The sequence below is a fragment of the Ailuropoda melanoleuca genome, chromosome 10 (assembly GCF_002007445.2).
Source record: "Ailuropoda melanoleuca isolate Jingjing chromosome 10, ASM200744v2, whole genome shotgun sequence".
Lineage (NCBI taxonomy): Eukaryota > Metazoa > Chordata > Mammalia > Carnivora > Ursidae > Ailuropoda > Ailuropoda melanoleuca.
The window spans coordinates 34859678-34883623 of NC_048227.1; the positions used below are offsets into that span (position 1 = coordinate 34859678).

At 50.9% G+C, this 23946-nt stretch overlaps 2 protein-coding genes across 18 annotated transcripts in view; one reads left to right on the forward strand and one right to left on the reverse strand.

The window, feature by feature from the left end:
* Nucleotides 1–7: 7 nt before the first annotated feature.
* Nucleotides 8–13327, reverse strand: C10H16orf71 (chromosome 10 C16orf71 homolog). 11 transcript variants are annotated; one of them, XM_019805260.2, is made up of 11 exons: nucleotides 13022–13327; nucleotides 12355–12454; nucleotides 10636–10825; nucleotides 10163–10336; nucleotides 8835–8963; nucleotides 6415–6906; nucleotides 4599–4713; nucleotides 3183–3321; nucleotides 1904–2035; nucleotides 1420–1533; nucleotides 8–649 (listed from the first exon to the last, which is right to left on the reverse strand). In XM_019805260.2, the coding sequence occupies exons 4-11, from the start codon at nucleotides 10316–10318 to the stop codon at nucleotides 286–288; spliced, it is 1641 nt and encodes a 546-aa protein (XP_019660819.1). In that variant the 5' UTR covers nucleotides 10319–10336; nucleotides 10636–10825; nucleotides 12355–12454; nucleotides 13022–13327; the 3' UTR covers nucleotides 8–285. The 11 variants fall into 11 exon arrangements, with proteins under 11 accessions (XP_019660819.1, XP_019660820.1, XP_019660823.1 ...); XM_019805261.2 differs by having other exon boundaries at nucleotides 12983–13327; XM_019805264.2 differs by lacking the exon at nucleotides 12355–12454.
* Nucleotides 13328–13435: 108 nt separating this feature from the next.
* The window catches only part of ANKS3 (ankyrin repeat and sterile alpha motif domain containing 3), a 31655-nt gene continuing 21144 nt past the window's right edge, over nucleotides 13436–23946 (forward strand). For 6 of the 7 annotated variants that reach the window (XR_004628509.1, XM_034670429.1, XM_034670430.1 and 3 more), the window contains exons 1-5: nucleotides 13436–13593; nucleotides 16116–16287; nucleotides 18857–19055; nucleotides 19253–19374; nucleotides 20479–20560. Coding sequence is in view for 6 of the 7 variants with exons in the window: in XM_034670429.1 (XP_034526320.1) it covers nucleotides 16118–16287; nucleotides 18857–19055; nucleotides 19253–19374; nucleotides 20479–20560 (573 nt within the window). In the remaining variant the exon portion in view is untranslated. Of the gene's footprint in view, nucleotides 13594–16115; nucleotides 16288–18856; nucleotides 19056–19178; nucleotides 19375–20478; nucleotides 20561–23946 lie in introns of those variants that run through there. The other variant, XM_034670434.1, reaches the window with a different exon arrangement.

Genomic DNA, 23946 nt, shown 5'->3' on the forward strand with positions numbered 1-23946 from the left:
CCTGAAATTGTCTAACTCTGTTTTACTTAAGTTTTAGTTTTAGAAAGAGCTTGCGTGATGGCAATAACAGATGTGCACTAAAGAGAAGAGTGCAGGCTCAGGAGAGAAAACACCGGACAGTCCCACTGTCGGCACGGACTGTGCTCTCCGTGGCGTCTGCTTCCCAGGCGCTGTCAGAGGAGCTGTCGTCATGCTCTGTGTACAACTGTGTTCTGGCGTCTTTGCTCTAAGTGCGTAGAACGATCTGCCCTGCAGCCTGAAGTGTCGTGCTGCAGAAGCACCTTCTCACGGAAACAAGGGAGAGCCAGGGGCCTGGGCCTGTGGTTGGAGAATGGAATCCCGCCCAGCTCCTTCTCGGATCTGGTCCTGGAGGCAGCTACAGTTGGCCCAGGGGAGGCACCTGGCTGTCCCTGGCCCAAGAGCGTCCCCTAGCGCCCTGGGACCTTCCCCTGAGCGTCTGGCCTGGGTGCTGTGCTGCTCAGCCCAGGCCGGTACATGTTGCTTCCTCCCAGTGGTGGAGCTGGCTTGATCTTCAGGGCCCTGAGCCTTCTGGCCACTAGGACCCCCAGTGGCAGGCAAATTGGGCTGAGCCGTCCCTTTCCGAAATGCCCTGAGCTGCTGGAGAAGTTGACTCTTCCCGGTGCAGTCCCTGTGACACAAGAGACGATCAATCAACACCAAGTGGAAACAGACCTCCCCACAGGAAGGCGCCAGAGTGCTTCCAGAAGCGTGTTCCCTGGTTGTCAAGACGGTAAGTGAGAGATTTTGGCGTCTCAGCCCGTGCTGAGTCCCAGGGCATGTCAGCATGTTCAAGGCTTCTGGGAGCACACCCATGTGACACTTCTCAACTCAGATTTTTCTTTTTTTTTCCTATATGCCTAATCATGTACCACTTTAGGGGAAAAGCTGCATTTGACTCTGACATTCCCAGAGGGTAGAATCCACAGGCTTTGCAATTCCAAAAACAATAGATACGGCATATAAATCTCAGTGGCCCCAGGACCACTGTGTGGGGCCTTCTCTGAATGGGACACTGCAATTCTTCCTTCACCCAGGCCTTTCACTTCCAGCCAACAACCACCACTTCATTCCATCCCAGCAACTTTTCTTCCCTCCAGTACTATAAGGAGTAGGGAGCAAATCAATCTGGGGAGCTGTTTTTCAGAAGGAAAGTACTAATCCCTTTTGAGGAGTGAACTGAGGTGTCCTTGGTGATGTTGGGAGGACAGCAGTCCAGGCTGGGGGCCAAGTGGGTTCCCACGGGCCACCTCCTAGATCCCTCCCCCAGACCCACACAAGCTGGCCCTGTGGGTGCAAGACAGAGCTGAAAGCACAAATGTTCAGTGTGCCAGGCTGAGGGCTTGCTGTGGAAAGCAGAGATGGGATGTCCCCAGGGGGTGGGAGCCTCTTGGTGGTTACCGTAGCCGCCGGAAGGAAGGACTGTCCTGCTCGGCTGGGCCCTGCTGGTGTCCGAGAGCCACTGTCTCCTCTGCCTCCTCCTCGCTGTCAGAGGAGCTGGAGCTGAGGCAGGAGCTGGAGGAGAGGAAAGCTGGCTTCACAGGATGTGCCCCGGGCCACCCAGGCCTCCCTGTTGATGCAAGGCCACTGGGATTTCCTGCCGAGTGGTGGAGGGACACACCCCAGGGCGATGTACCAAAGCCCAGGCTCTGTTTGCTTAGAGCTCCGCCTGGGTTCTTCCCTCCCTGCGAGGAAAGCCTGCTGATGGGACCAAGCGGGATTGTCTGCCAGGCTCAGCTCCTGGCGAAAAGCACTTCACTGAGCGGTGCTCTGGGACTGGCCCACACCAGCGTGACTCCCACGTGTCCGAGCCCCTGCTCCTCCTGAGGCCAATGGGAGCACTGGAAAGCAGGGCTGTCACCACTCGCAGTACCTTTCCACTGACCTGGGGTCTGATGGCTCTGAGGGCCGCAGATCAATGAAGATGGTGGGAGGCTCTGCTGGGCTCCTTAGCTGCCGGCTCTTGGCCTGTGTCAGGCCCAGCTCAGCCTGGAAGCCTGGCTGCCTCGGAACAGATCTGAGATGAGAGAGCAGGGCTCTCTGAGTCACGTCTGGGTGATTACGGTGTGACCTGAGGTAGGCCCTGTAGGTGCACCTGCTCTTTTGCTCTTCAGAACAACCCTCAAGATTTGGCCAGCGCTGATCAACAGGACTGTCCATGGTGACTGAAATGTTCTGTATCTCTGCTTCCCAGTGTGGTAGCCACTTGCCACAAGTAGCTATTTAAATTTACTTGTAAGCTAATTACAATTAAATTTAAAAATAAAAATTTAAAAATTCATTTCCTCAGTTGTACCAGCCACGTTCCAAGAGTTCAGTAACCATGTGTGGCCAGTGGCTACTGACTGGACAGTACGGGTCTAGATATTGCTTTTTCTTTTCCTTTTTTTTTTTTTTTTTAAGACTTGAGAGAGCGAGCGAGCACAAGTGGGGGTGGGAGGGAGCAGAGGGAAAGGGAGAAGAGAAGCACACTCCCCTCTGAGTGTGGAACCCAAGATCATGACCTGAGCCAAAACCAAGAGTTGGTCACTCAACTGACTGAGCCACCCAGGCACCCCTAGGTATTTCTATTGGTCACTGGGTTGCCAGGAACAGAAGCCCACTCCAACTAGCTTGGGTGAAAAGGAGAATTCACTGGCTCTCAGATTCCTAAAAGAGTGTGGGAAGCTAGGTTTTAAGGGATCCCAGTGCCCTGTGCCCACTTCTCCCCTCCAGTTTCAGTGTTTCTCATTACAGCTGGCCTTTCTCTGCCCTCCCACTCGCACCCAGAGACAGGGAGATTGGAAATTCTCACAGAAAGGCTCTGATTGGCCTGGCTCAGCTCAGACTCCAGGCCTGACATAATTAACAGCGGCCAGAGGGGCAGGGTCCTACTCTGGGGGAGCCATGTGGATGGTGAAGGGAGGATTCCCTGGGGGTGTGCAAGAGCAGGTGCTTTGGGGCTTGAGTCCCAGCTCTGCCATGTATGGCCTGGGTAAGCCAACCTCTAAGCCTCAGTTTCCCCTTCTATAAAATGGAGATAATTGCAGCACCAACCTGATCAGATTCTTGAGATGAAATGAGAACTATACATCAAGTGCCCCACCCAGGGTAGACCTGGTTCACGCTGCAAGGCCATGGCCAGTTCCAGAGAGGACAGGGGCTCTGGCTGGCAGAAGTCTCACCTGCTCCTGGCCTCCTGCTGCGTGGTGTCCTCGGGTGTGTCGGCAGGCACCCTCCAGGCAGAAGGGGCTCTGGACTGTGTGGCGCACAGAAGAATCAGCTGTTCCATGAGCCTGTCCTGGCTGTTTGGCAGGGGGTGGTCTGATGGGAGAGTGGGGAGGCTGCTGAGTGGGACAGCCACGGTGTGACTGCCAGCAACCTGAGCCCTAGGACCCCTTGGACTTCCCCGTGTGGATCTACCTCTCTGTGCACCCCCTCTGCTACTCACAGCCCTTTATGAGGACCCCACCTCCCGCTCCGCAGGACCAGGGGAGTGATAAGTACGCAAGCCCCGTAAGGTAGGTTTACCTCACTTCCTCACCCCCCAGTCCCACTCGTCAGAGGGAACCATAATGAACAGGATTATCCTCTACAGATTTTCACTGAATAGATTTTGTCGTTCCGTGTTAATACACATAGATTTTCTTCATTGAGCTTTGGAGCATTCTGTGGTGTGACGGATTTAGCTTGGCTCCTATTGAATATTGAATAGGGGTCGTTTCCAAATTTTCACAATTATAAACAGTGGTGTAACGAACATCCGTAAATAGACATCTTTACCCACTGGGGTGTGTGTTTGGGATAGATTTTAGCAGTGGAATGAGTAGATCAAAGGCTTATATGGCTTTAAGTAGAGAATGGATTCTGCCACATCACCTTCCAAAAAGGGTGTATCAGTTCCAGCGCCCAGCCCTGCCCTGCCTTAGAGGAGGGATGGTTTCTCCACACGCTGCTGTAAGGCTTTAAATTACAAACAAAACCACGTGGAAACAGCACCAGCGGCTGTCAGCCACAGAGGAGGTGTGCTCTGGAATTGGAGGCTGGAATCCCCACACCTCCTTGCTCTTTGCCTCCCTCAGATCAGCCTGTACTCCCTTTGTGGCCCAGGGTGGCTGGTGAGGGGAGGAGGAGCTTTCCTCTTATTTACAGAACTGCCCAGAGCAAGGGCACAAATGTAATAGCAGTAATCACATCCCTGGCTTTCTCGTCAGTGGGGAGGTCAGTGGAGGCAGGGTGTGCTTAGTGGCCGGATAAAGGAGCACAAATGGCAGACTGCTTTGCTCTAAGAAAGAGGAAGGCCCAAGGAGGTGGGCAGGAGGGAAAGTTGTGAGTCAAGGGTAGGTACTTGTCTGAAGGCCCCCTCTGTCCTATCTGCAGAGCCTCCTTCACACCCTGACACCCAGTAGGGAGTCATATACATATAATGAGTGGATGAATGGATGGAAGTTTCCACGGACTGGCACCTATGTGTTTGGGACCATGAGGGCTGAGCAACAGAGAGGACAGGGTGGGCTGCAGGGCTGACCCTATTTTATTGAGAGGACCTGGAAGGAGCTGCTTGTGGGGATGCATTTGGGTCCTGGAATTCAAGGTCAAACCTCGGGCCAGGCGGTCAGCTGCCCACCACGAGGCTCTAGGTGCGTGATCTCCCCTGTCTCCTTCTTGCCCTGCCAGACTCTGAAGGATGTGATCCAAATCCCACTCTTCAAGTTCCTGAAATAATTAAAGCAGTGATTACAAGGCAGCCACAGGGTCCTGGTAGCGGGAGTGCCCGATTCCACACCTGCTGTGACCAACGGAGGCCAATGTGGGTTGATGTGGGTTAGAAACCCCCAGGGTTTAGGTGCCTTCCCACCTGAGCACTCTCTCACCCACACCTCCTGCTATGGCCTTCCTATGCCTTTTTTGAGCAGTACTTTTGTTTTTTTGGTACAAACACTGTTGGGCCTGGAAACCCAGTGTCGTCTTAAGCTCCTTAGGTTCATACAGTTGTAGGGCTGGGAGGTTTAAACGTTCTGCTCTATGAAGGAACAGGTTGTTCTGGGCTGGTGCTGTCACAGGAGGACTTGGAGGAGAGTGCTGGGGGCTCCTGGCTGTGACGAGAGGAGGGAGGAAGTTAAGTAGGAATTGGTGTTTCTTGTGGACCCTCTTGCAACTCCTTCAGCCCTAGAGGTGAGTGGAAACAAGTGTTTTGGGGCAAGCAGACAGGAAAGACTGGCTTACTTCAACAGCAGTCGATAAGAATGAAATTGGTAAAAATGACCTTCATGTACAACCTGATGCCAGTTTTCTCTCCGTGAAGAAAATTATCAAAATTTCAAAAAAGAATTGCACGATGTTTAAATGTCATGCTGGAGCTTTTCTGACGAGCCCACCTCCCTGGGGGCAGTAATTTGGTTTCCACAGGCGTCCAGGGCCTCACCTATGTCACAACTTTGTAAAACTGAGGCACAGGTGCAGTGGTTTTCTCTGTCCCATGGAGACGATAATCCCAGAGGTAACAAACAGCTTTGCTGCTTGGCCGGGTGTTGGCCGATTTTGTACTTCACGTGCAGTTTGACGTCAGCAGCCCTTTCTTTCCCCCCAGTGTTTTACAAAATCCCGGTTTCTCATAATCTCTCAGAACTGGCTTTGTCATCCTGCTGGTTCCGTCGTTAATGAGCTAAATACAACGTTAACAGGTGCTCACACTCTCTGTATGACAATGAGGGCTTTACCATTTGGGGAATTGTGTTTTAACAAAGTTTGTTCTATATCTTACATGTGGTTGTCTGTCTTTATAAACACACTTTGGATTAGTCTTTCTTTCCTTTTTCCTTTCCCTTCCTTCCCCTTCCTTTCCCTTCCTTCCTAGGCTGCAGTCTCCTTGCTCTTCCTCGTTCTTGTTACCTCTAGTGAGGATGGTCTGTCTGCCGGGACCACACACCCACTGACACAGGCATGACTGCCCGCTGAAGGACCTGGGACCATGGGCCTAGGGGCCTAAGGTCATTGCTGTAGACTAAATGTCTGTGTCCCTCCAAAATTCACAGGTTGAAATCCTCACCCCCAGTGCGATGGTGTTTGGGAGGTGGGGCTGCTGGGAGGTGATTACTAGGTCAGGAAGGTGGAGCTCTTATAAAAGAGGCCCAGAGAGCTTCCTTGCCCCTTCTACCTACAAGGACCTAGCCAGAAGATGCCATCTGAGAGCCTGGAAACAGGCTCTCACCAGACGTCAAATGTGCCAGCGCTGTGGTCCTGGACTCCCCAGTCTCTAGAGCTGTGAGAGATGAATTTCTGGGGTGTAAGCCCCCTAGTCTATGAGAGTTTGTCACAGCAGCCCAGATAGACTAGGCCAGGAGTAGTGGGCCAGGCCTCAGGTTAGCCACCGTGCAAGAGACCCCTCTGAGGTAGTGCAGGCTAGGGGGTGCCTACCTTGAGGGAGAGCACTGGAGGCCCTTCCCAGGGTCTCAGACCTGATGCTGCCGCGGCACAGGGCGCCTCCTCCACTGGACTTTGCTCACTGCAGGCTGGGTCCTGGGCATCCCAGGTAACCTTATGGAGTATGTCCTTCTCAATCATCCTCCTTCTCTCCCTTCGGAGGGCTCTGCGGTCTGTGGCGTCTGCATCCCAGTGGGCTTGTGAGCCAGTGTCCGGGGGTTCTGTTTTCAGGTCACCCTCCCAGGGGGAGAAGGTGGCTTCTCCATGTGGCCCCCGGGGAGGACCCTGGGTGCCGAAGGACACAGCCCCACGGTTGCTTTCCTGCCATGTGGGGGTGTCCTCAGGCACCCGAAGAAGGGAACTGGCCTCACCACAGCTCTCTACAGGCCCACCGGGATCCCCGCCTCGCACAGAGGCAGCCCCCTTCGTCTTTGCGGCCCACTCCTTCCAGGCTTCTGCAGTGAGTTCCACAGGCACCACACCGGGCTGTGGAGAAAACAGATGTCCTTAGCATCCTCAAAAACATACTTCAGGAATTTTTAAGTGTGTGGTAAAATATGTATGTGACCTAACATTTGCTATTTTCACCATTTTTGTGTCATTCAGTGGCATTAAGTACATTCATAATGTGCAACCGTCGTCACCGCTATTTCCAAAGCTCTTGTATCAGCCCACAGCGGCTGTGCCTCCCCGCCCCCAGCCACTAGTAACCTCCAGTCTACTTTCTGTCTCGGGTATTTGCCTATTCTAGATACTTCACATAAGTGGAATCCTACAGTATTTGTCCTTTTGTGTCCTTGCTTAGCTTGGTGTTTCCAAGGTCCACTGAGGCGGTGGCATGTGTCAGTACTTGGTTCCCTTTCACGGACTGCATACTGTTCCATCGTATGGATATACCACGTTTTGTCCGTCCATTTTGTTTGTTGATGGATACTTGGGTGGTTTCTACCTTTTGGCCACACAGCTCTTAACAGGTGGACCAGAAGAAAGCCAGGCCTTTTGACTCTAGAGCAAGCCCACAGCCTCTGCCCCCATGAGTTGGTGCAGACTCTCCCATCCAAACGGGAAAAAAAATTCTCCAGAAGAGTCGCCGAGGTAAAAATAGAAATGAAGAAAACACGAGATAAAGCCATGTGGACGTTGCCGCACCTGCACTAACCAGAGTCTTGGCAGCCCTGGGAGTTTCTCCTATTTGGGGTTTACTTCTAGGCACGGCTGGGTGAGTGGGTGACGTCTGTCACGGTGATGGGTAGGAGACATGCCCTGCCTGGTTCTGTCGGATGACCCTGGGTCAGTCAGTGCTTGCACTAAGAAGTACAGACTGCCGGCACATAACCACTCTGCCCAAACCAGCAAGGACAGACTTGACCAGACTCTAGCAAGGCTTCTAGCAGCATACGGCTAGGATGACCCCAGCCCTGCCTGAGAAAGCTCAATGCTGCAGGGAGAATCTAGTGTTTGTTCAGCCAACACCTGACCTCCCTTTCTCAGAGCATTTACTGAAAAGGGCTTATTATTGTGAGTATGTGTCCCTTATAACCGAGAAGCACCTGTCATGGGCCTGAGAGCCATTCCTTTGGAAGGACCTGGCCTCTGTCTCCCTTCTCCGTGGGAGGCTAGACTTCTAACTTCCATAACTGCCAGCAACACACCTCCTGGCCCGGTCACACCCACACTGACGGGCTCTCTGTGACCGTTCACCACCCTGACTCTAGTGGGTTCTGCTCTCCCCCTCCCTCCTTCTCCCTTTAACACCCCAGTCACCTCTGCACAAACCAGACGGAGCTCAGCTCTTTCCCCTGCTGTCACCAGTTGCCAAATAAAGTCGGTTTTCACGGCTCTGTTTAATGTCTGACTCTGTTGGTCTTTGACAATATCCCCCATTCCCCTGGTTAATGAGTGACCACTAGTTGTAATAGTTACAACAGAGCTAAACCAGTCTCCTGGAGCTTAACAAGAGCCAAACAGGACTGACTGACCAGTTGGGGACCTGCACAGTGATGAAAGCCTATTGACGGATTGTATTTATAAAGGCAGCAATTAATTTTAAGCACCAAGCCATTAATTTTAGATAGAGTTTTTGGTCTCTGGAAGTGGGAAGACAAGAAGATGGGAAAATTTACTCTGATGGTTGGCGATGACTAACTATGATACTTAGTCATAGGGTGTGCTGTGGTGTTTCCTAATTGTTTCTCGCGTTCACCTCGCCTCTCCAGCTAGGGGCACCTTCTTACCTCTGAATCCCCACTGCCACCCTTATTAAATCAACAAATGTTTAGGGAGTGCTGGGGTTTTAACCTCTTTGACCCCCACTGATGTTAGGGTCTAGTGAGAGTATGGACACCCACACCCATACCCCATTCTGCCCACAGGGTCCCAGCGTCATGGATCTCCGGAGCCTGCCTCCTACCGACCTCAGGAGACCCATCGACTGTAGCAAGCCAGGCCCTGGCAGGGTCTTCAGCCAGCTCCTCTGACAAGTCTGGGATCAGGGCAGTTTGATCTCGCTGGAAGATGAACAGCTCCTCTGCCCCGCAGTCTGACTGTGGACAAACGAGAGGACTTTTGGATTACAGGGCAGTGGCAGAGCCAGAAGGGCTTCAGGTTCCACCCCCCCTTGCCCTGCTGCTCAGGAGTGATCTGGGAAGATTAGTTTTCTGCCAGAGGCCCTTGCCCTGGCTGGTTCCTGCCACTGCTTTAGAAAAGGGCTCGGCCGCACAGCCTTGTAAAAGTGAGATGCACGGCTCCCGGTTCTGCACAGACCTGCTGCCCCCTAAGACCTTGCACGTAACAGGTACTCAGTTAATACCCAGCATTGAATGAACAGGGCAGCGAGGTGGTAGCTGAAAGAAGAGCCCAGCTCTCCCCCTGCCCTTCAACCTTCAGCCAACACTTAAATGACACAGAGCCTTGGTGCCTCTAAGGGGAGAGGGGACACTTAAGTCCCCAGCTCACCTCACGAGGATATCTGAGGGTGAGAGCAAAAGAGGCTGGAGACATGACAAGGTACTGGGGTCACATTATCTACTCTCTGTTAGTCTTGCCACGCACTGGAAGATTCCCCAAGGCCCAGGCAGCTGTGTTGTGCTCATCTTTGCAGGTATCCCTGGTAGCACCCGAACCCGACGGGCTGCTTCTATCACCCCTGAGCCTTCTTGAAATGCCTCCCTGCACCTGTGTGTTGGGCACCCACTACTAAGCAGCTCCTGCCCGGTGCCTTCTTTACCTTTCACCATCAGTAGGGGCGCTGTCACATCTTATGCTTGTGCACGTGCCCGCTCTCCACTATGTGGAGATGCTGGTACAGCTCATTTAAGACTGAATTCAGAGTCACTTTTGTCACCCAGTGTTCTCCATTCAGTGTTCAATGTTAGTCAGTAGAAACTAGAAACACAATTACCATCACCGCAAGGCAGGGTCTGCCAGGTGCATAACGTTACAGAGCGCTTCTTGTTCTTGAAAAGGCAAAACAGGCTCCATTAATGTTTGCTCAATGAATGCATGCTACCATTTCAATCATCATGATATGCTCTTGGAAGAATTCTCCACTCGTGGTTTGGGGTCACTGAAATGGCCCGTGAGGATGCCAAGTACCAATAAATGTATTCAGAGAACAAAAACCGGATTATGACAAACAGAAGCTGATAAGCTCTTAAGCTGTTCATGGGTCATCATCATGTTTGCCATGGGAAGAAAGGGCAGTCAGGGCCTAGGAAGACATGGGAAGAAGGCGCTTGCTTACCAAGGAGGAATCCGAGTCCAGAGACGGGAGCTGCTCCCTGACGGCCTCAAGGATGGCATCCCAGTGCCCTGTCTGGGAGACCCAGCAAGGTGAGGACTCCTCATCTTTGTCCTGGGATGCCATGAGGGCCCAGGCTCCAGGGGTGCTTCTTAGCATGCCATCATCCAAGCAGCCCTGCAGGGGACACAGGGTGAAGTGAGAGGGTCCTGGGGCCAAGGGTCAAGAGCTCAGGGTGGGCTTGGGGGGAGGGCTGCCTTTTTTTTTTTTTTTTTTAATTTATTTGACAGAGACAGCCAGAGAGAGAGGGAACACAAGTATGGGGAGTGGGAGAGGAAGAAGCAGGCTCCCAGCAGGGCAGGGAGCCTGATTCGGGGCTCAATCCCAGGACTCCGGAATCACTCCCCAGGCCAAAGGCAGACGCTTAACAACTGAGCCACCCAGGTGCCCCAGGGCTGCCTTTTCAAAGCACCTACCACACTGTGGGGGATGAAAACAGACTCCCAGACCTTCTACTTGGTTTCCCTTCTGGTTCTGCGGGTTCCTGTTTCTGTCAGTCACTGTGCCCTCATCGTGTGTGTGGTGCAGGTGGAGCCCAGATACACAGCTGACACTTGAGCAACACGGGGTTGAGCTGCACCCATCTACTTGTATGCAGATTTTCTTCTATAAATATAGTTCAGTACTGTAAATGTATTTTCTCACGATTTTCTTAACATTTTCTTTCCTCTAGCTTACTTTATGTGGGGATACAATATATAATACATTTACAAAATATGTCTTTTTTTTTTAAAGATTTTATTTATTTATTTGACAGAGATAGAGACAGCCAGCCAGAGAGGGAACACAAGCAGGAGGAGTGGGAGAGGAAGAAGCAGGCTCACAGCAGAGGAGCCCGATGTGGGGCTCGATCCCATAACGCCGGGATCACGCCATGAGCCAAAGGCAGAGGCTTAACCACTGTGCCACCCAGGTGCCCCACAAAATATGTCTTAATCGACTAATTATGTTATCGGTTAGGCTTTCAATCAACAGTAGGCTATTAGTTAAGTTTTGGGGGAGTCAAAAGTTGTATGTGGAGGGGTGCCTGGCTTACTCAGTCGGTAGAGCATGTGACGCTTGATTTCGGGTTTGTAAGTTTCAAGCTCCACATTGGGTACAGGAATTACTCAAAAATAAAATCTTTGCGGGGGACACCTGGGTGGCTCAGTCGGTTGAGTCTGCCTTCAGCTCAGGCCATGATCCTGGGGTCCTGGGATAGAGTCCCTCATCCGGCTCCTTGCTCAGCGGAGAGAGCCTGCTTCTCCCTCTGCCCAATCTTTTTTCAAAGATTTTATTTATTTGTCAGAGAGAGAGAGAGAGCAAGAGCGGGGGGGGGGGCAGCGGCAGCGGAGGGGCAGAGGGACAGGGAGAAGCAGGCTCCCTGCTGAGCAAGGAGCTCCCTGCAGGACTCTACCCCAGGACCCTGGGATCATGACCTGAGCCGAAGGCAGACACTTAACTGAGCCACCCGAAGGCAGATGCTTAACCGACTGAGCCCCTTAAAAACGAAGTCTTAAAAAAAGTACATGTGGATTTTGACTGCGTGGGGGGTCGGCACCCCTAACCCCGTGTTGTTCAAGGGTCAACTGTATGTAGATATATATAGTGGTATGTAACAATTTATATACATGCGTAGGTATATGTATATGATAAATGGAATTTGTGTGTATGATATACAGACTATGTAAACTATATTCCACACAACATATAGTAGTATTATCTGCATTTTACAGACTCAGAGAAGTTATGTTGTTAGTAAATGGCAAAGACAGAATTTTTATCAAAGTTAGAGGGGATTTCAAGCCCCACTACAATTCACTGCCCCCTTACACAGGAATAGACATTTTGGAGTCCCCAGGAGATATTTTTGGGTCACCACTCAGATTAACCCCCTCTACCCAGGCATTTAACCAGACCCCTCCCCCTTTTGTATCCCAGAGAAAAGCCTGGTCCCTCAGGGGTTAAGGTGGCTTTAGGAATGTGGGATGATGGTATTTCAGAGCCAGTGTCTGGACATCTCTTGCAGCGCCAGAGGCCACTGTGCGTAGGTAATGGGAAGAGAGCGCACAGGCCCTAGCCGTGTCTGGCTAATACCCCGTCAGGGTAGCCGCAGGAGATGTGAGTGATGGGGTACTTGCTGCTTCTGTGCTTACCGAAGCTGAAGCAGGAGCTTGGTGCACCCTGAACTGTGAACAGCAGGGTGGGGCTGTAAGTCATACACACATCAGGGGATGTGTTTTTGGAAACAGGGCTCTGTAGGGCAGATTGTAGGACAACACAATCACCGAGATGAAGGCGGCTAAGGCGACTAGGTTCTTCTAGGTAGGCAAGGCAACAGGGGAGGGAAAGGCACTACAGGCTGCAGGAAGAGCAGGTACAGTGGCTCAGAGGAGCGAAAATTGCCCAAAAGGTTCGGGGAAGAAGGTATCCGTTGCTGGAATATGCGGTGAAAATGAACCAGATCGCGCAGGGTCCTGAACGCCCAGGTGAGGACATCGGCTCATCCAGCGGACTAGGGTTAACGTCTAACGCTAAGCCAAAGAGCCCCGGCAGTCTCCTCCGAATCCTGGCGCTACCTCCATGTCCGTTTCTTGGCTGCAGCCCGTTAGCCCCGCCCCCTCCCCTCCAGCCCGGGGGCGCCCTGTTGTTATGACAACCAGACGCCGACAGCCTCCCGGATCAGGCTTTTAAAATTCTAAAGCTGGGAAACAGGAAAACACTTCGCCCGTCTTCCCACCCACCCCCACTCCCCGTTTCCCGCCGTCCTGTCCAAATCCCGACCTGCAGGTTCGCAGCCGCGGCAGGCCTGAGGCCACTCACCTCAGGCCTCCGTCTCCCCTCTCTGCGCGGTCCTGACAGGGCTATAAACAGTCCCCAGTGCGTCCCTCCGGTCACGCTCGGCCCTTTGGGCCGTGGCGCGACTACTGACGCTGTCACGGCCTTCGGAATCCCCCCCTCGGCCGAGTCTTAGATTACTGGACTGCCAACCGCACTTTTCCCCCTGCTCCTCTTTCGGGACTTGGCGCGTCCTGCCTCCCTTGAAACAGGATTGGCTCCCCCAGCCAGGGGAGGGGCGGGGCAGAGAGAACTTCCCCTGTTCACTGGCTGCCGTGGACGTCACACAGAGAGCCGGGCGAGCTGACCGGAAGGTTCGGGTGCGGGACGGACGAATTGCACGGCGCCGCCGAGAGCTGCCCCGCGGCCCGGCGAGCGTCCCGGCGTGCTCCGCGCCTCCCGCAACCACTTCCGGGGCGGGAGCGGGGCCGCAGCGTCCGGGCGCTGCGGCGGCATCCCGCGCGGAGGGAGCCCGGGCGTGCGTGGCGGCGAGCGGGAGTGCCTGAAGGAGTGCGGCGGCGACAGCGGTGGCGGCGGCTGCCCCGGACCCAGCGCAGGTAGGCTCCCTGGCGGCCGGGCCCCCAGCCTGGTGCCGACACCTGCAGCCCGCCTGCGGGGCCCTGCGCCAGACTGCTCGGCCTTGCCGCTTGCTCGCCGCGTGAGCGTCTGACTGCGCTTCCGCTTTTGCAGCCGTGCGGCTGGGACGACAGAGCCACGTGCCGTGTAGGGTTACCGGGAGGAGGCGTCAAGGGACGTCAGTGCAGTCGGGGCTCGGGGTGTTCCCGAAGGACCCTCCCCAGGGTCTGAGAACCAGGGTGGTAACCCGGGTCCCCGCGAAAGGCACACGCGCAGAGATGAGACTTCCTCCCTGTAGGCGTGGCGGCCGACCACCAGCGTCATTATTTTTTAGTTAAGATTTTTGGGTTAAAGGAACGGCCACTGAGCGAGTATACAAATACATGGATGAGCATAATTGTTTTACTCATAACAAATACCCCATCATTGTAGAGTATGTGGCATGTGGTGGGGTGATAAAGGAAGTAACGGTAGCTTTATGGCCACTTGGCATCCGAGTTCTCCTCACCTAGGCTCCTTGAGCCGGGTCTGGCTGTGATTGCCGCCCACCCTGCAGGTGTCAGCTGTGTGAACCTCCAGTAATGGGAGAGACCATCTGGGCTCCACCCTGGAGGAGGCATTTGGAGTAGAAGAGACACACCCATAGGAGGCTTGAGGGGTGTATTGAAAGGGCCTCTGAGCTGGTGCTCAACTTATTTGGGTTCTTATCCAGTATCTTTTGGCCAGGATTGTTCAGGTTGGGGTTTCTCACCTGCAAAGTGAGAAAGCTGGTTGATCTCAGGCCCTGCGGGTGTGAGGAGGTGGTGGTACCAGAAAGCAGGGCTTTGCTCTGAACTTGGTTACCTACAGCCCCCCTCACATGTACACATACTGTGGCCAAGGGCTGACGAATTCTTTGTCCCCCAAATTGGTGGCTTGTTGGTTGTTTGGCTATCTCAGCTGTTACCTGGAGCTTGGAAGCATTCTTTAGTAACGACTGAGGTCCTAGTGGCATATGTGAATTGCTGGGGCACCTTTAGGCCATCTAAATGGACCTGACCTTTGTTTTCTCCTTTTCTCTCTTTTCTATATTTGGTTCCTTGTTCTTTCCCATCCATGATAGAGTAGGATACAAATGTTATTCTTGGACCTAAAGGTTCTTATAGGAAACTAAGGGCTTGGCATTGATTTGGTTAGGATTCCCAGGATAAGGGACTGTCATAATCATAGACTTCTCATCCTGGTGGTGTTGCATCTCTGGGAAAGTTCCATCACCCCACAGATTTTTACCAGTCTATAACCCCCCCATCCCCACCCACCATCTCTCCCACTTTCAAGGAGTTCATAGGTGGATTCCTACTCAATTAACATTTGCTGAACACCAATCACATCCTAGTTTCTGTGCTGGGACTTTCTTTTCAAGATTTATTTGTTTAAAAATTTTTTTTCTTAAAGATATTTATTTATTTGAGAGAGAGAAAGTGAGTGAGAGAGAGGGGTCATGAGCAGGGAGGAAGGGTAGAGTGAGAAGCAGACACCTTGCCAAGCAGGGAGCCCGATGTGGGGCTCGATCCCAGGACCCTGGGATCATGACCTCAGCCGAAGGCAGATGCTTAATCGACTGAGCCACCCAGGTGCCCTATTTGTTTAAAATTTTTATACAGTAAAATCCACTCATTTAGTGTTTGGTTCTGAATTTTGATTAATGCCGATCAATTAAGATACAGAACAACTATGTTACCCCCAAATTCCTCTTGCTGTCCCTTTGTAATTCCCCTATTCCTAATTCCTGGTACCACTGATCTGTCCTCCAGCCCTTCCATTTTGTTTTCTCTAAAATGTCACATAAATGAAATCATACAGTAGGTAGGCTTTGAGTCTGGCTTCTGTTTGCACAGTTGTGTTTGAGATTTGTTCGTATGTTATGCATATCAACTATTTGTTCCTTCCGCTTATTACTAGCATTCCATCATATGCTATTCTACCGTTTATTTATCCGTTCTTCCGTGTGTTTTAACAGCAGCCCTTTGAGCTATGTCCCCGTTAGACAGCAAGGAACTAGGGACTAGAGATGTTAAATAGCAGAGCTGAATTTTGATATAACTCCCAAGTCTAGGGTTCTTTCCCACCACACCCAGGAGGTGATTTGGCCCAGTGACTCAATTAGCATTTCTTGACTGCCCATCCAAGAGGTTGTCAGGCTTCCTGAGTTGCTGGAGAATTGCCTTTGCTGAACTGGGGCCTGAGGACTGATGAAGGAGAGTATACACCACAGTGTGTGACTTACCATATATGCTCCTGTTTTTCTGTCTGGTGATGAGCTCACCTGTATTAGCAGGATGGAGCCGCCCAAACCCATATAGTATTTAATGAAAATTTTCTAAGTCTGTCCCAGGTGTTGACTGCATCGAGTCTGCTAGGGTAGTGACATAGTGGCCTACTGTAGATAGGAGTGCGACCACCCTGTTTCACTCCCTGGAATGATCAGGAAGGAAAGACCTAACCTCTGGGTTTCCCTCCACAGTGATGTCGGAGCTCAGTGATGAGGCCAGTGAGCCAGAACTCCTGAACCGCAGCTTGTCCATGTGGCATGGGCTGGGAGCTCAGGTCAGCAGGGAGGAGCTGGCGGTCCCGTTGGATCTTCACACAGCTGCTTCCATCGGCCAGTATGAAGTGGTGAAGGAATGTGTACAGCGGTAAGAGATCTTGGGGAATGTTCCTTCTGCTTAAATTTTGTGTACCGTCTCTGTGGCTTCAGATCCCAGGCAGAGCTGTCAGTAAGCTCATGGCGTCTCGCACAGTCGTAGATATTTCATGCACACAGATCAATCCCTGTATCTCTCACACAGTTGTCGGTAACGATTTATGCTGGGCACTAATAAGGAAGTCAGTTTGTACTGCTCGGAAGAAAGAAGGGGCTTAAACTTTTTTCATAGGCTTATGAAACATTTCAGGCTATCTTTAGAGTCATTTTATGGTTTTTATGAATTGCAGAAATGTTCAGACAAAACAAAAATAAAGTTAGAAAGTGATGTCCTGTGGCCTTCTTTCCCCAGAAGGTTCATTTTTATCTCTTTTGCTTTCCTGTCCCTTCTAGCTTTTGCCATAGAGGAGGAGGAGGTGGGGTTTATCTTCCTCTCTGGGGATTTCCACCTGCAGTCTTACACATATGTTAATGTAGTTTTTGGAAAAGGACCCATCTCCTCTCCTCCACCCCCTTACCTACCTACTTCCTTGTTTCAGTTTTTCATTGATAACTTGGAGAAACGACCTGTGTCCATACCCATATGTGGCTTTTTCAGTTCCTAGGGAGCCAAAGCAAAGCCTCGTTTAACCCCCAGGTTTCTGGTTCTCAAGTCATAGCCTTCGCTTATGAATATCTGGCTAGTGCAGCCCTGTGGTAGGGAACAGTGTTCGTACTCCTGTACCAGGTGGCCTTAGGAATGTGCAGCTGGGTACACAGGCAACACATTCTCTCATAGGGTCACCGAGACCCCAGTTACAACTCTGCTCCTTTGGCATTCTTGGGCTTTTACGCCTTTGGGTGTGCTGTTTAAATGCGCAGTCCCGAATGGCTCCACAGGGAAGAGGGGAAGTGTTTGTTCTCTGATTGGGATTGTGGCCCTAGCTGACACCAAAGCTCGCCCACAGTAAGCATAGACCGGGGGCCTGAGCGGAGGGAAGGCCTCCGAAGGGAGGATTGGGCCCGACTAGACACGTCAGAGCATCAGAGATGCTCTGCCAGGGGCGAGGCTCTTCTCCCCCTGGAACTGAGCGTTCATCCCTCAGTGAAGGTCGTGTGGCCAGGATGAGCTAGTCTCTGTGTGCTCTCCCCGCCAGTGGCTGCCACTGCATTCCTGGGATCAGGACCTTCTGGAATGGCCGCATGGCAGCCCAGAGTCAATAGAAGATGCTAGTGAATGGAAAATAATTGTCTGGTGTAGCTTCCGGTGTGCGTACCTCTGAGAGGCACAGACTGGGGATTGATTGTCAGTCGTCTCCACTGGAGGCAGGGATTGCGCCAGAGGAAAGGCTGTGGGGCATGAACTCTTCTGGGTGTCCTTTGTGTGGATATCATTTCCATGCCCCAGCCCCAGACTCTGGGCTGGGAAGCCCATGGTTTTTTTCCTGTGGGAAACACTTTTCCAGAATTTTGATGGAAATCAATAAGAAAGATAAGATTCTCTGGTCAATGATTATTATTTTTTTATTTTTAAAAAGATTTTATGTATTTATTTGACAGAGAGAAAGGGAGCACAAGCAGGCAGAGCAGCAGGTGGAGGGAGAAGCAGGCTCCCCGCCGAGCAGGGAGTCCAGTGCGGGGCTCAATGCCAGTACTCTGGGATCATGACCTGAGTCGAAGGCAGATGCCCAACCAACTGAGCCACCCAGGCACCCCTGGTCAATGATTTTTTTTTTTAATTTTTAATTTTAATTTTAATTTTTTTTAAAGATTTTATTTATTTGACAGAGAGAGAGAGAACACAAACAAGGGAGTAGGAAAGGGAGAAGCAGGCTTCCCGCCGAGCAAGGAGCCCTAGGTGGGGCTTGATCCCAGCACCCTGGGATCATGACTTGAGCCGAAGGCAGATGCTTAACGACTGAGCCACCCAGGGGCCCCTGGTTAATGATTTTTAAAGAATGTTTCTATAGGATGAGGTGACAAGGGAGAAATATTGTCCATTCTTTGCGTCCCTTCCCCTTCCCACCCAGCCCCACACTAGCAGATTTTGGTCTGTTGGTAGAAGGCAGTCAAGTCTCCAGGTCACAGTTCCTTGACTCTGGCATTCCTGACGTCCGAGACAGATCATTCTCCGTTGGGGACCTGTGCATGTAGGATGGTTAGCCACGTCCATGGCCTCCACCCCCTAGATGCCAGTAGCTTTTCCTTCCCCAGTTGTGACAACCAGTAATGTCTTCAGACTTTGCCAAATGTCTCTGGGGGCACAAAATCACCCCTGGTGGGAACCATCTGTGTAGCTGGGGGTAGGAAAGAAGAGCTGCTGGCCTTGGGGTAGGAGGAGGGTCCGATGAGAACGTGCAGTCGGAGGAAGACAGCTCTGAGGACTGTGCAGCGGCGGCCGTACGGGAAACCTCACAGTTTCCCCGCCTGCCTCCCTTCCCCCATGACGTCCAGGGTGGCAGATGACTTCTGCTTCCTGGCTTATTTCGGGCTCTTCCTCTTGGCCCGGCCTTGTTGCGAGCTTTGGTGAAGCTCACATGTGAGATGGCTGGACGTGTCTGGCATATCTTGCGTTTGTTTAGGAGGGAGTTAGATTTGAATAAGAAGAATGGTGGCGGCTGGACCCCACTGATGTATGCCTCCTACATCGGACATGATACCATCGTGCACCTGCTGCTCGAGGCGGGGGTGAGCGTGAACGTGCCGACCCCGGAAGGGCAGACTCCGCTGATGCTGGCTTCCAGCTGTGGCAACGAGAGCATCGCCTACTTTCTTCTCCAGGTAAGCGACGAGGGGACTCAGGCCCAGAAACACGAGGGGCTCTGGCTGCTCTGGCGGAGACGTGAGCCACTGTAGACCATGGCATATTTGCGTGTGCTCGTGTAATCACTTCGATTCTTGCAGCTTGACGGCCTGGAGCGCACCCGCCCCACACAGAGGAGCTGAGGCTGTAACGAGCATTCTGTGTTCTCTTGAAGCAAGGTGCCGAGCTGGAAATGAAGGACATTCACGGCTGGACTGCCCTCTTCCACTGCACCAGCACTGGGCACCAACAGATGGTCAAGTTCCTTTTGGACAGTGGAGCGAATGCCAACGTGAGGTGATTACCAGGTCTTTAGTGGTCGCTCTGACTCTGGGGAGGGCAGCTGGGGAGGCAGCCACGGACCAGCATGCAGGGTAGCCCCTGCCTTGGGCAGAGGGAACAGGCTTGCCTAGGCATGGGAAGCTTGGGGATAGTCCCAGCTTTTTCCTGCGTCTGGCAGGGGACACTGGGTGCAGCACTTCCAGTGCTCTGAACCTCATTTTCTTCATCTGAAAACTGGGGACAGCAATACCTGTGTGATGGAGTTGCTGGGGGAATTACGTGTTCTGTCATACACCAGGGGCCTGGCATAGTGAATGGCACTGGATTGATGTGCATTAAATGCTATTTCCTCTTTCCTTCTTGTCTTTTGTCTAAATTGGGGAGGTGATTCAGTCATGAGTTTTATTAAGCACGCCCCCGGCTGACGTCATCCCCTGTAAGATGCACCATAGTTTCACATGCTACTGATTAAAATGCCATTTGCCTATTGATTTTAAGATAAATTCTGATTTCAGAGATGTTAAAATGTGAAAGTGGTGTGCCTTAGAATGGGTGCAACCCAGGATTTAGCTTGGTTCCTGTCTTCTAGACCAGCCTGAGAGAAGTGAGGGTCGGGAGGCATCTGTAGACTGCGCTGAGTGAATTGGAACCAAGCACAGAAATAAGCAGCGGGTACTAGGCAAAGCAAGGACAAGGTAGATGATTAGTCCTGGAGCTTTCGGGAGGGTTCCTGGAGGATGCTGAGCTCAAAGATCGGACCTGGATAGGCGGACGGGAGACACTGGCTTTCTGTGGGCAGCAAAAGGCAACAGCTGCTCTTCGCTCGTAATTGAAACGGAGATTTAAGAGAAGGCTGGTGGAAGCAGCTTAGAGAGAGTGAAGATCGGGAGACAGATTGCCTTTAGGAAGAAAAACTAGAGCTGGTGGTAGAACCAGAAGAATTGTTGAGGCTCGTGTGTTGATATGAAGTTTTCTCATGTCTCCCCGTTCGTTCTGGCGAGAGGGAGACGTCGACGCTTAGGGTTGGGTGACAGGCCAGCTTGGGTTTGTTGGCTATGGGAAAGCTTCTTTCTGGCTGAACTGCTATCTGCTAATCCGGCCACGGCCGCTGTCTTGCAGGGAGCCCGTGTACGGATTTACGCCTTTGATGGAAGCAGCTGCCGCTGGCCATGAAATAATTGTGCAGTATTTTCTCAATCATGTAAGTGACCCTGTTTTTTAGCTTATAATTTAGTCACAGCAGGTGAGGAGTCCTATCCCTGAAGTATGAGCTATAACAGAATTTTCTGTTGCACAGAAAATAGCTATTCTTTGTTTATTCGCACATTTTCATCGTATCTACTGAATCAAAGTGTTGAGTTGCGCTTAGGGGTACGGTGGTGAGTAAAAATAGACACCTATCCTGTAATAATTTTGAAAATGCTATTATTTGTGAAGTCTGGAAAATATATTTTATAAAGTAGATAACACTTATCATCCCATTACTTAAAAATTTCTTATAGAGTAAGAATGCTAAGACCTTTCTCCCTTTTCAGCCACCTCCTGTTCGTCCCCAAGATGCCCACTTGGTTAGATAAAGAGACCGCCTAGGACTTCTCTGCTTAGGGAGGTCTGTCTCTAGACAGGTGCACACACACTGCTTTTTGTTTTGAACAGAGTGGGATTCTACTGTGTGTTTACAGCTTTTAGAAGATCACTAATATGCCATAGACGTTTTTTCCTTAAATGGTATCCCATGTATAATGTGAGCCATAATTAGTTTAGTCAGTTCCTTACTCGTCGAAATTGAGGTTTCCGACATTTTACAGTTATAAACAGTGCTGCAGGGACTATCTCCTTCTGGGAGCTTCCGTCTGCATGCAGGTATACTGTATTTCTGTAGGAGGGATTCCTGGTGTTCACATGTGACATTTAATAGATCCTAATAAAGACAACTAAAAAATGGGCAAAGGATCTGAATAGACATTTCTCCAAAGATAATTTATAGATGGCCTATAAGCACATGAAAAAATGCTTCACATTATTAGTCACCTGGGAAGTGCAAATCAAAACTGCTACGATGTCTGTAATATAAAAAAACAGTAAGAGTCAGTGACGCCGTGGAGAAGTTGGAACCTCACACACTGCTGGGGGGAGTGTACAGTGATGCCCCCTCTTTGGGAAACAGTCTGGCGGTTCCTCAAACAGTTAAACATAAAGCTCCTGTGTAACCCAGCCGTTCTCCTGGGTGTATACCCAAGGGAATGAAAATACGTCCACACAAAAAATTACAAATGTCCATAGCAGAGTTATTCCCAGTAGCCAAAAGAAGGAAAACCACATGTCCCTCAGCTGATAGATGGCTAAGTAAAGTGTGGTCTCTCCACACAATGGAATATTACTCAGCCATAAAAAGGAATGACATTCTGACACCTACAACGTGGATGAACCTTGAAAATACTGCACTCAGGTAGAAGCCAGACACAAAGGACCCCGTATCGTATGGGATCATGGGATCCCATGACCTGAGCCGAAGGCAGGCACTTAACCAACTGAGCCACCCAGGTGCCCCATGTATGATTCTTTTTATACAAAGTATCCTGACTAAGCAAATCTGTAGAGATAGAAAGCAGATTAATAGTGGCCTAGGGCCTAACGATGATGAGAGATGGAAATATTGGGGAGAGGATGGTGGTTAAGGGGTAATAGGATTTCTTTTTAGGGTGAGGACAATGTTCTGAAATTGATTATGATGGTGGTTGCATACCAGTGAATTATACACTGTGAGTGGGTGAACTGCATGGTATGTGAATTATATCTTAATAAACTCATTATGGGGTGCCAGGGTGGCTCAGTTGGTTGAGCGACTGCCTTCGGCTCAGGTCATGATCATGGAGTCCCAGGATCGGGTTGCGCATCGGGCTCCCTGCTCAGCAGGGAGTCTGCTTCTCCTTCTGACCCTCCCCACTCTCATGCTTTTTCTCTCTCTAATAAATAAAATCTTTTTTTTTTTTAAAGATTTTATTTGTTTATTCGACAGAGATAGAGACAGCCAGCGAGAGAGGGAACACAAGCAGGGGGAGTGGGAGAGGAAGAAGCAGGCTCATAGCCGAAGAGCCCGACGCGGGGCTCGATCCCACAACGCCGGGATCACGCCCCGAGCCGAAGGCAGACGCTTAACTGCTGTGCCACGCAGGCGCCCCTAATAAATAAAATGTTAAAAAAAAATAAAGTCATTAAAAAGTGCAGTGGGGTTTGAAATAGTAAGTCCTAACAGAGTCCCACTGTAAAGGTGGTCTCTTTTGCCTTCCCCCCAATACTGTGTGAAGGTGCCCACGTTTTCATGTCTTCACCAAGCTCTGAAAGTTACTCATCTTACATTTTTGTCAGTGTGGTAGGACAAAAGGCATCGGTTTTGGTTTATACTTACTAGTGACATGGAACATTTAAAAATGCATTTATTGGCCATTTGTATTTATTTTACAATTTGTTTCTTTTTGGGGGGTCCAATTTATTGGATAGTTTAACATAATAAAATGTTAACATGCTATCTTTCTTTGAAAAAAGAATTTGGGGGGTGCCTTGGGGGTGCCTTGGTGGCTCAGTCAGTTAAGTATCCGACTCCTGGTTTCTCAGGGTTGTGAGGCTGAGCCCGGCATTACACTCAGTGCGGAGCCTGCTTGAGATTCTCTCTCCCTCCCCCTCCATCCCTCCCCCCATCCTGTGCTCACAGTCTCTCTCAATAAAATAAATAAATAAATGTGCCAGCTCTTAGACTTTAAGAAAAGAAAAGCAGAGAAAAGAAAGATAAAGGAATTGAGAACAGTATCCTTATGTGGAAAGCTAGACATGAGACTGAGGGGGTACAGGAGCCCGCCTGCTCCCTTTGCCTCAGTCTCCCAGTCTCTCCCCACGGCTGCTCCTCAGCTTGCTTTCCCTCCCTGCCTGCCTTCCTTCCAGCTGTCTCTCCGGGAGATTGTTCTGTATTAGTGTATGTTAATCTCTCTCTGTTTCTCGTGGCTGCACAGCACTTCTTGTAGGGATGAATCAGAGATTTGTTTAACAGTGGTCTACAGATGGAAGTAAGTCGTTGCCAGCCACCGGCTGTCACACACAGTGCTGTGGAGTCCCTCTGCACACTCGTGTGACCACATCTGTCTAGTTCGGTACTAAAGGTAGAATTTTGCATGGAATGTGAGTACGGTCTTAACATAGGGTTGCCCACTTGCCGTCTCAAGAGCAAATTGTACCAACTTATACTCTTTCCACAGCAGCAAGAATATGAATCTTAAATTTGAAGTACTTTCCACATACAGAAAAGTACAGAGGATAATACTAATACAACCCACGACCCCAAAGTGACCCCTAAATAGATGTTGATCTGCAGTTTTCCTGCCCCTGATTTTATCCTCTCGCCATGTGCTGTGTGTCCTTAAGGAAGGCACAGGTGGTTTTATATGTTTTAAAGATTTATGTAAATGATATGTCAGACTGCATGTGTCCTTCAGCGGCGTGCTGGCGCGTGTTCACTCGTTTTGACAGCTCTGTGTGTATTAATGCAGGAGTATTTACATCGATGCATTTCTCTTTTAGTGGACATTTCAGTTT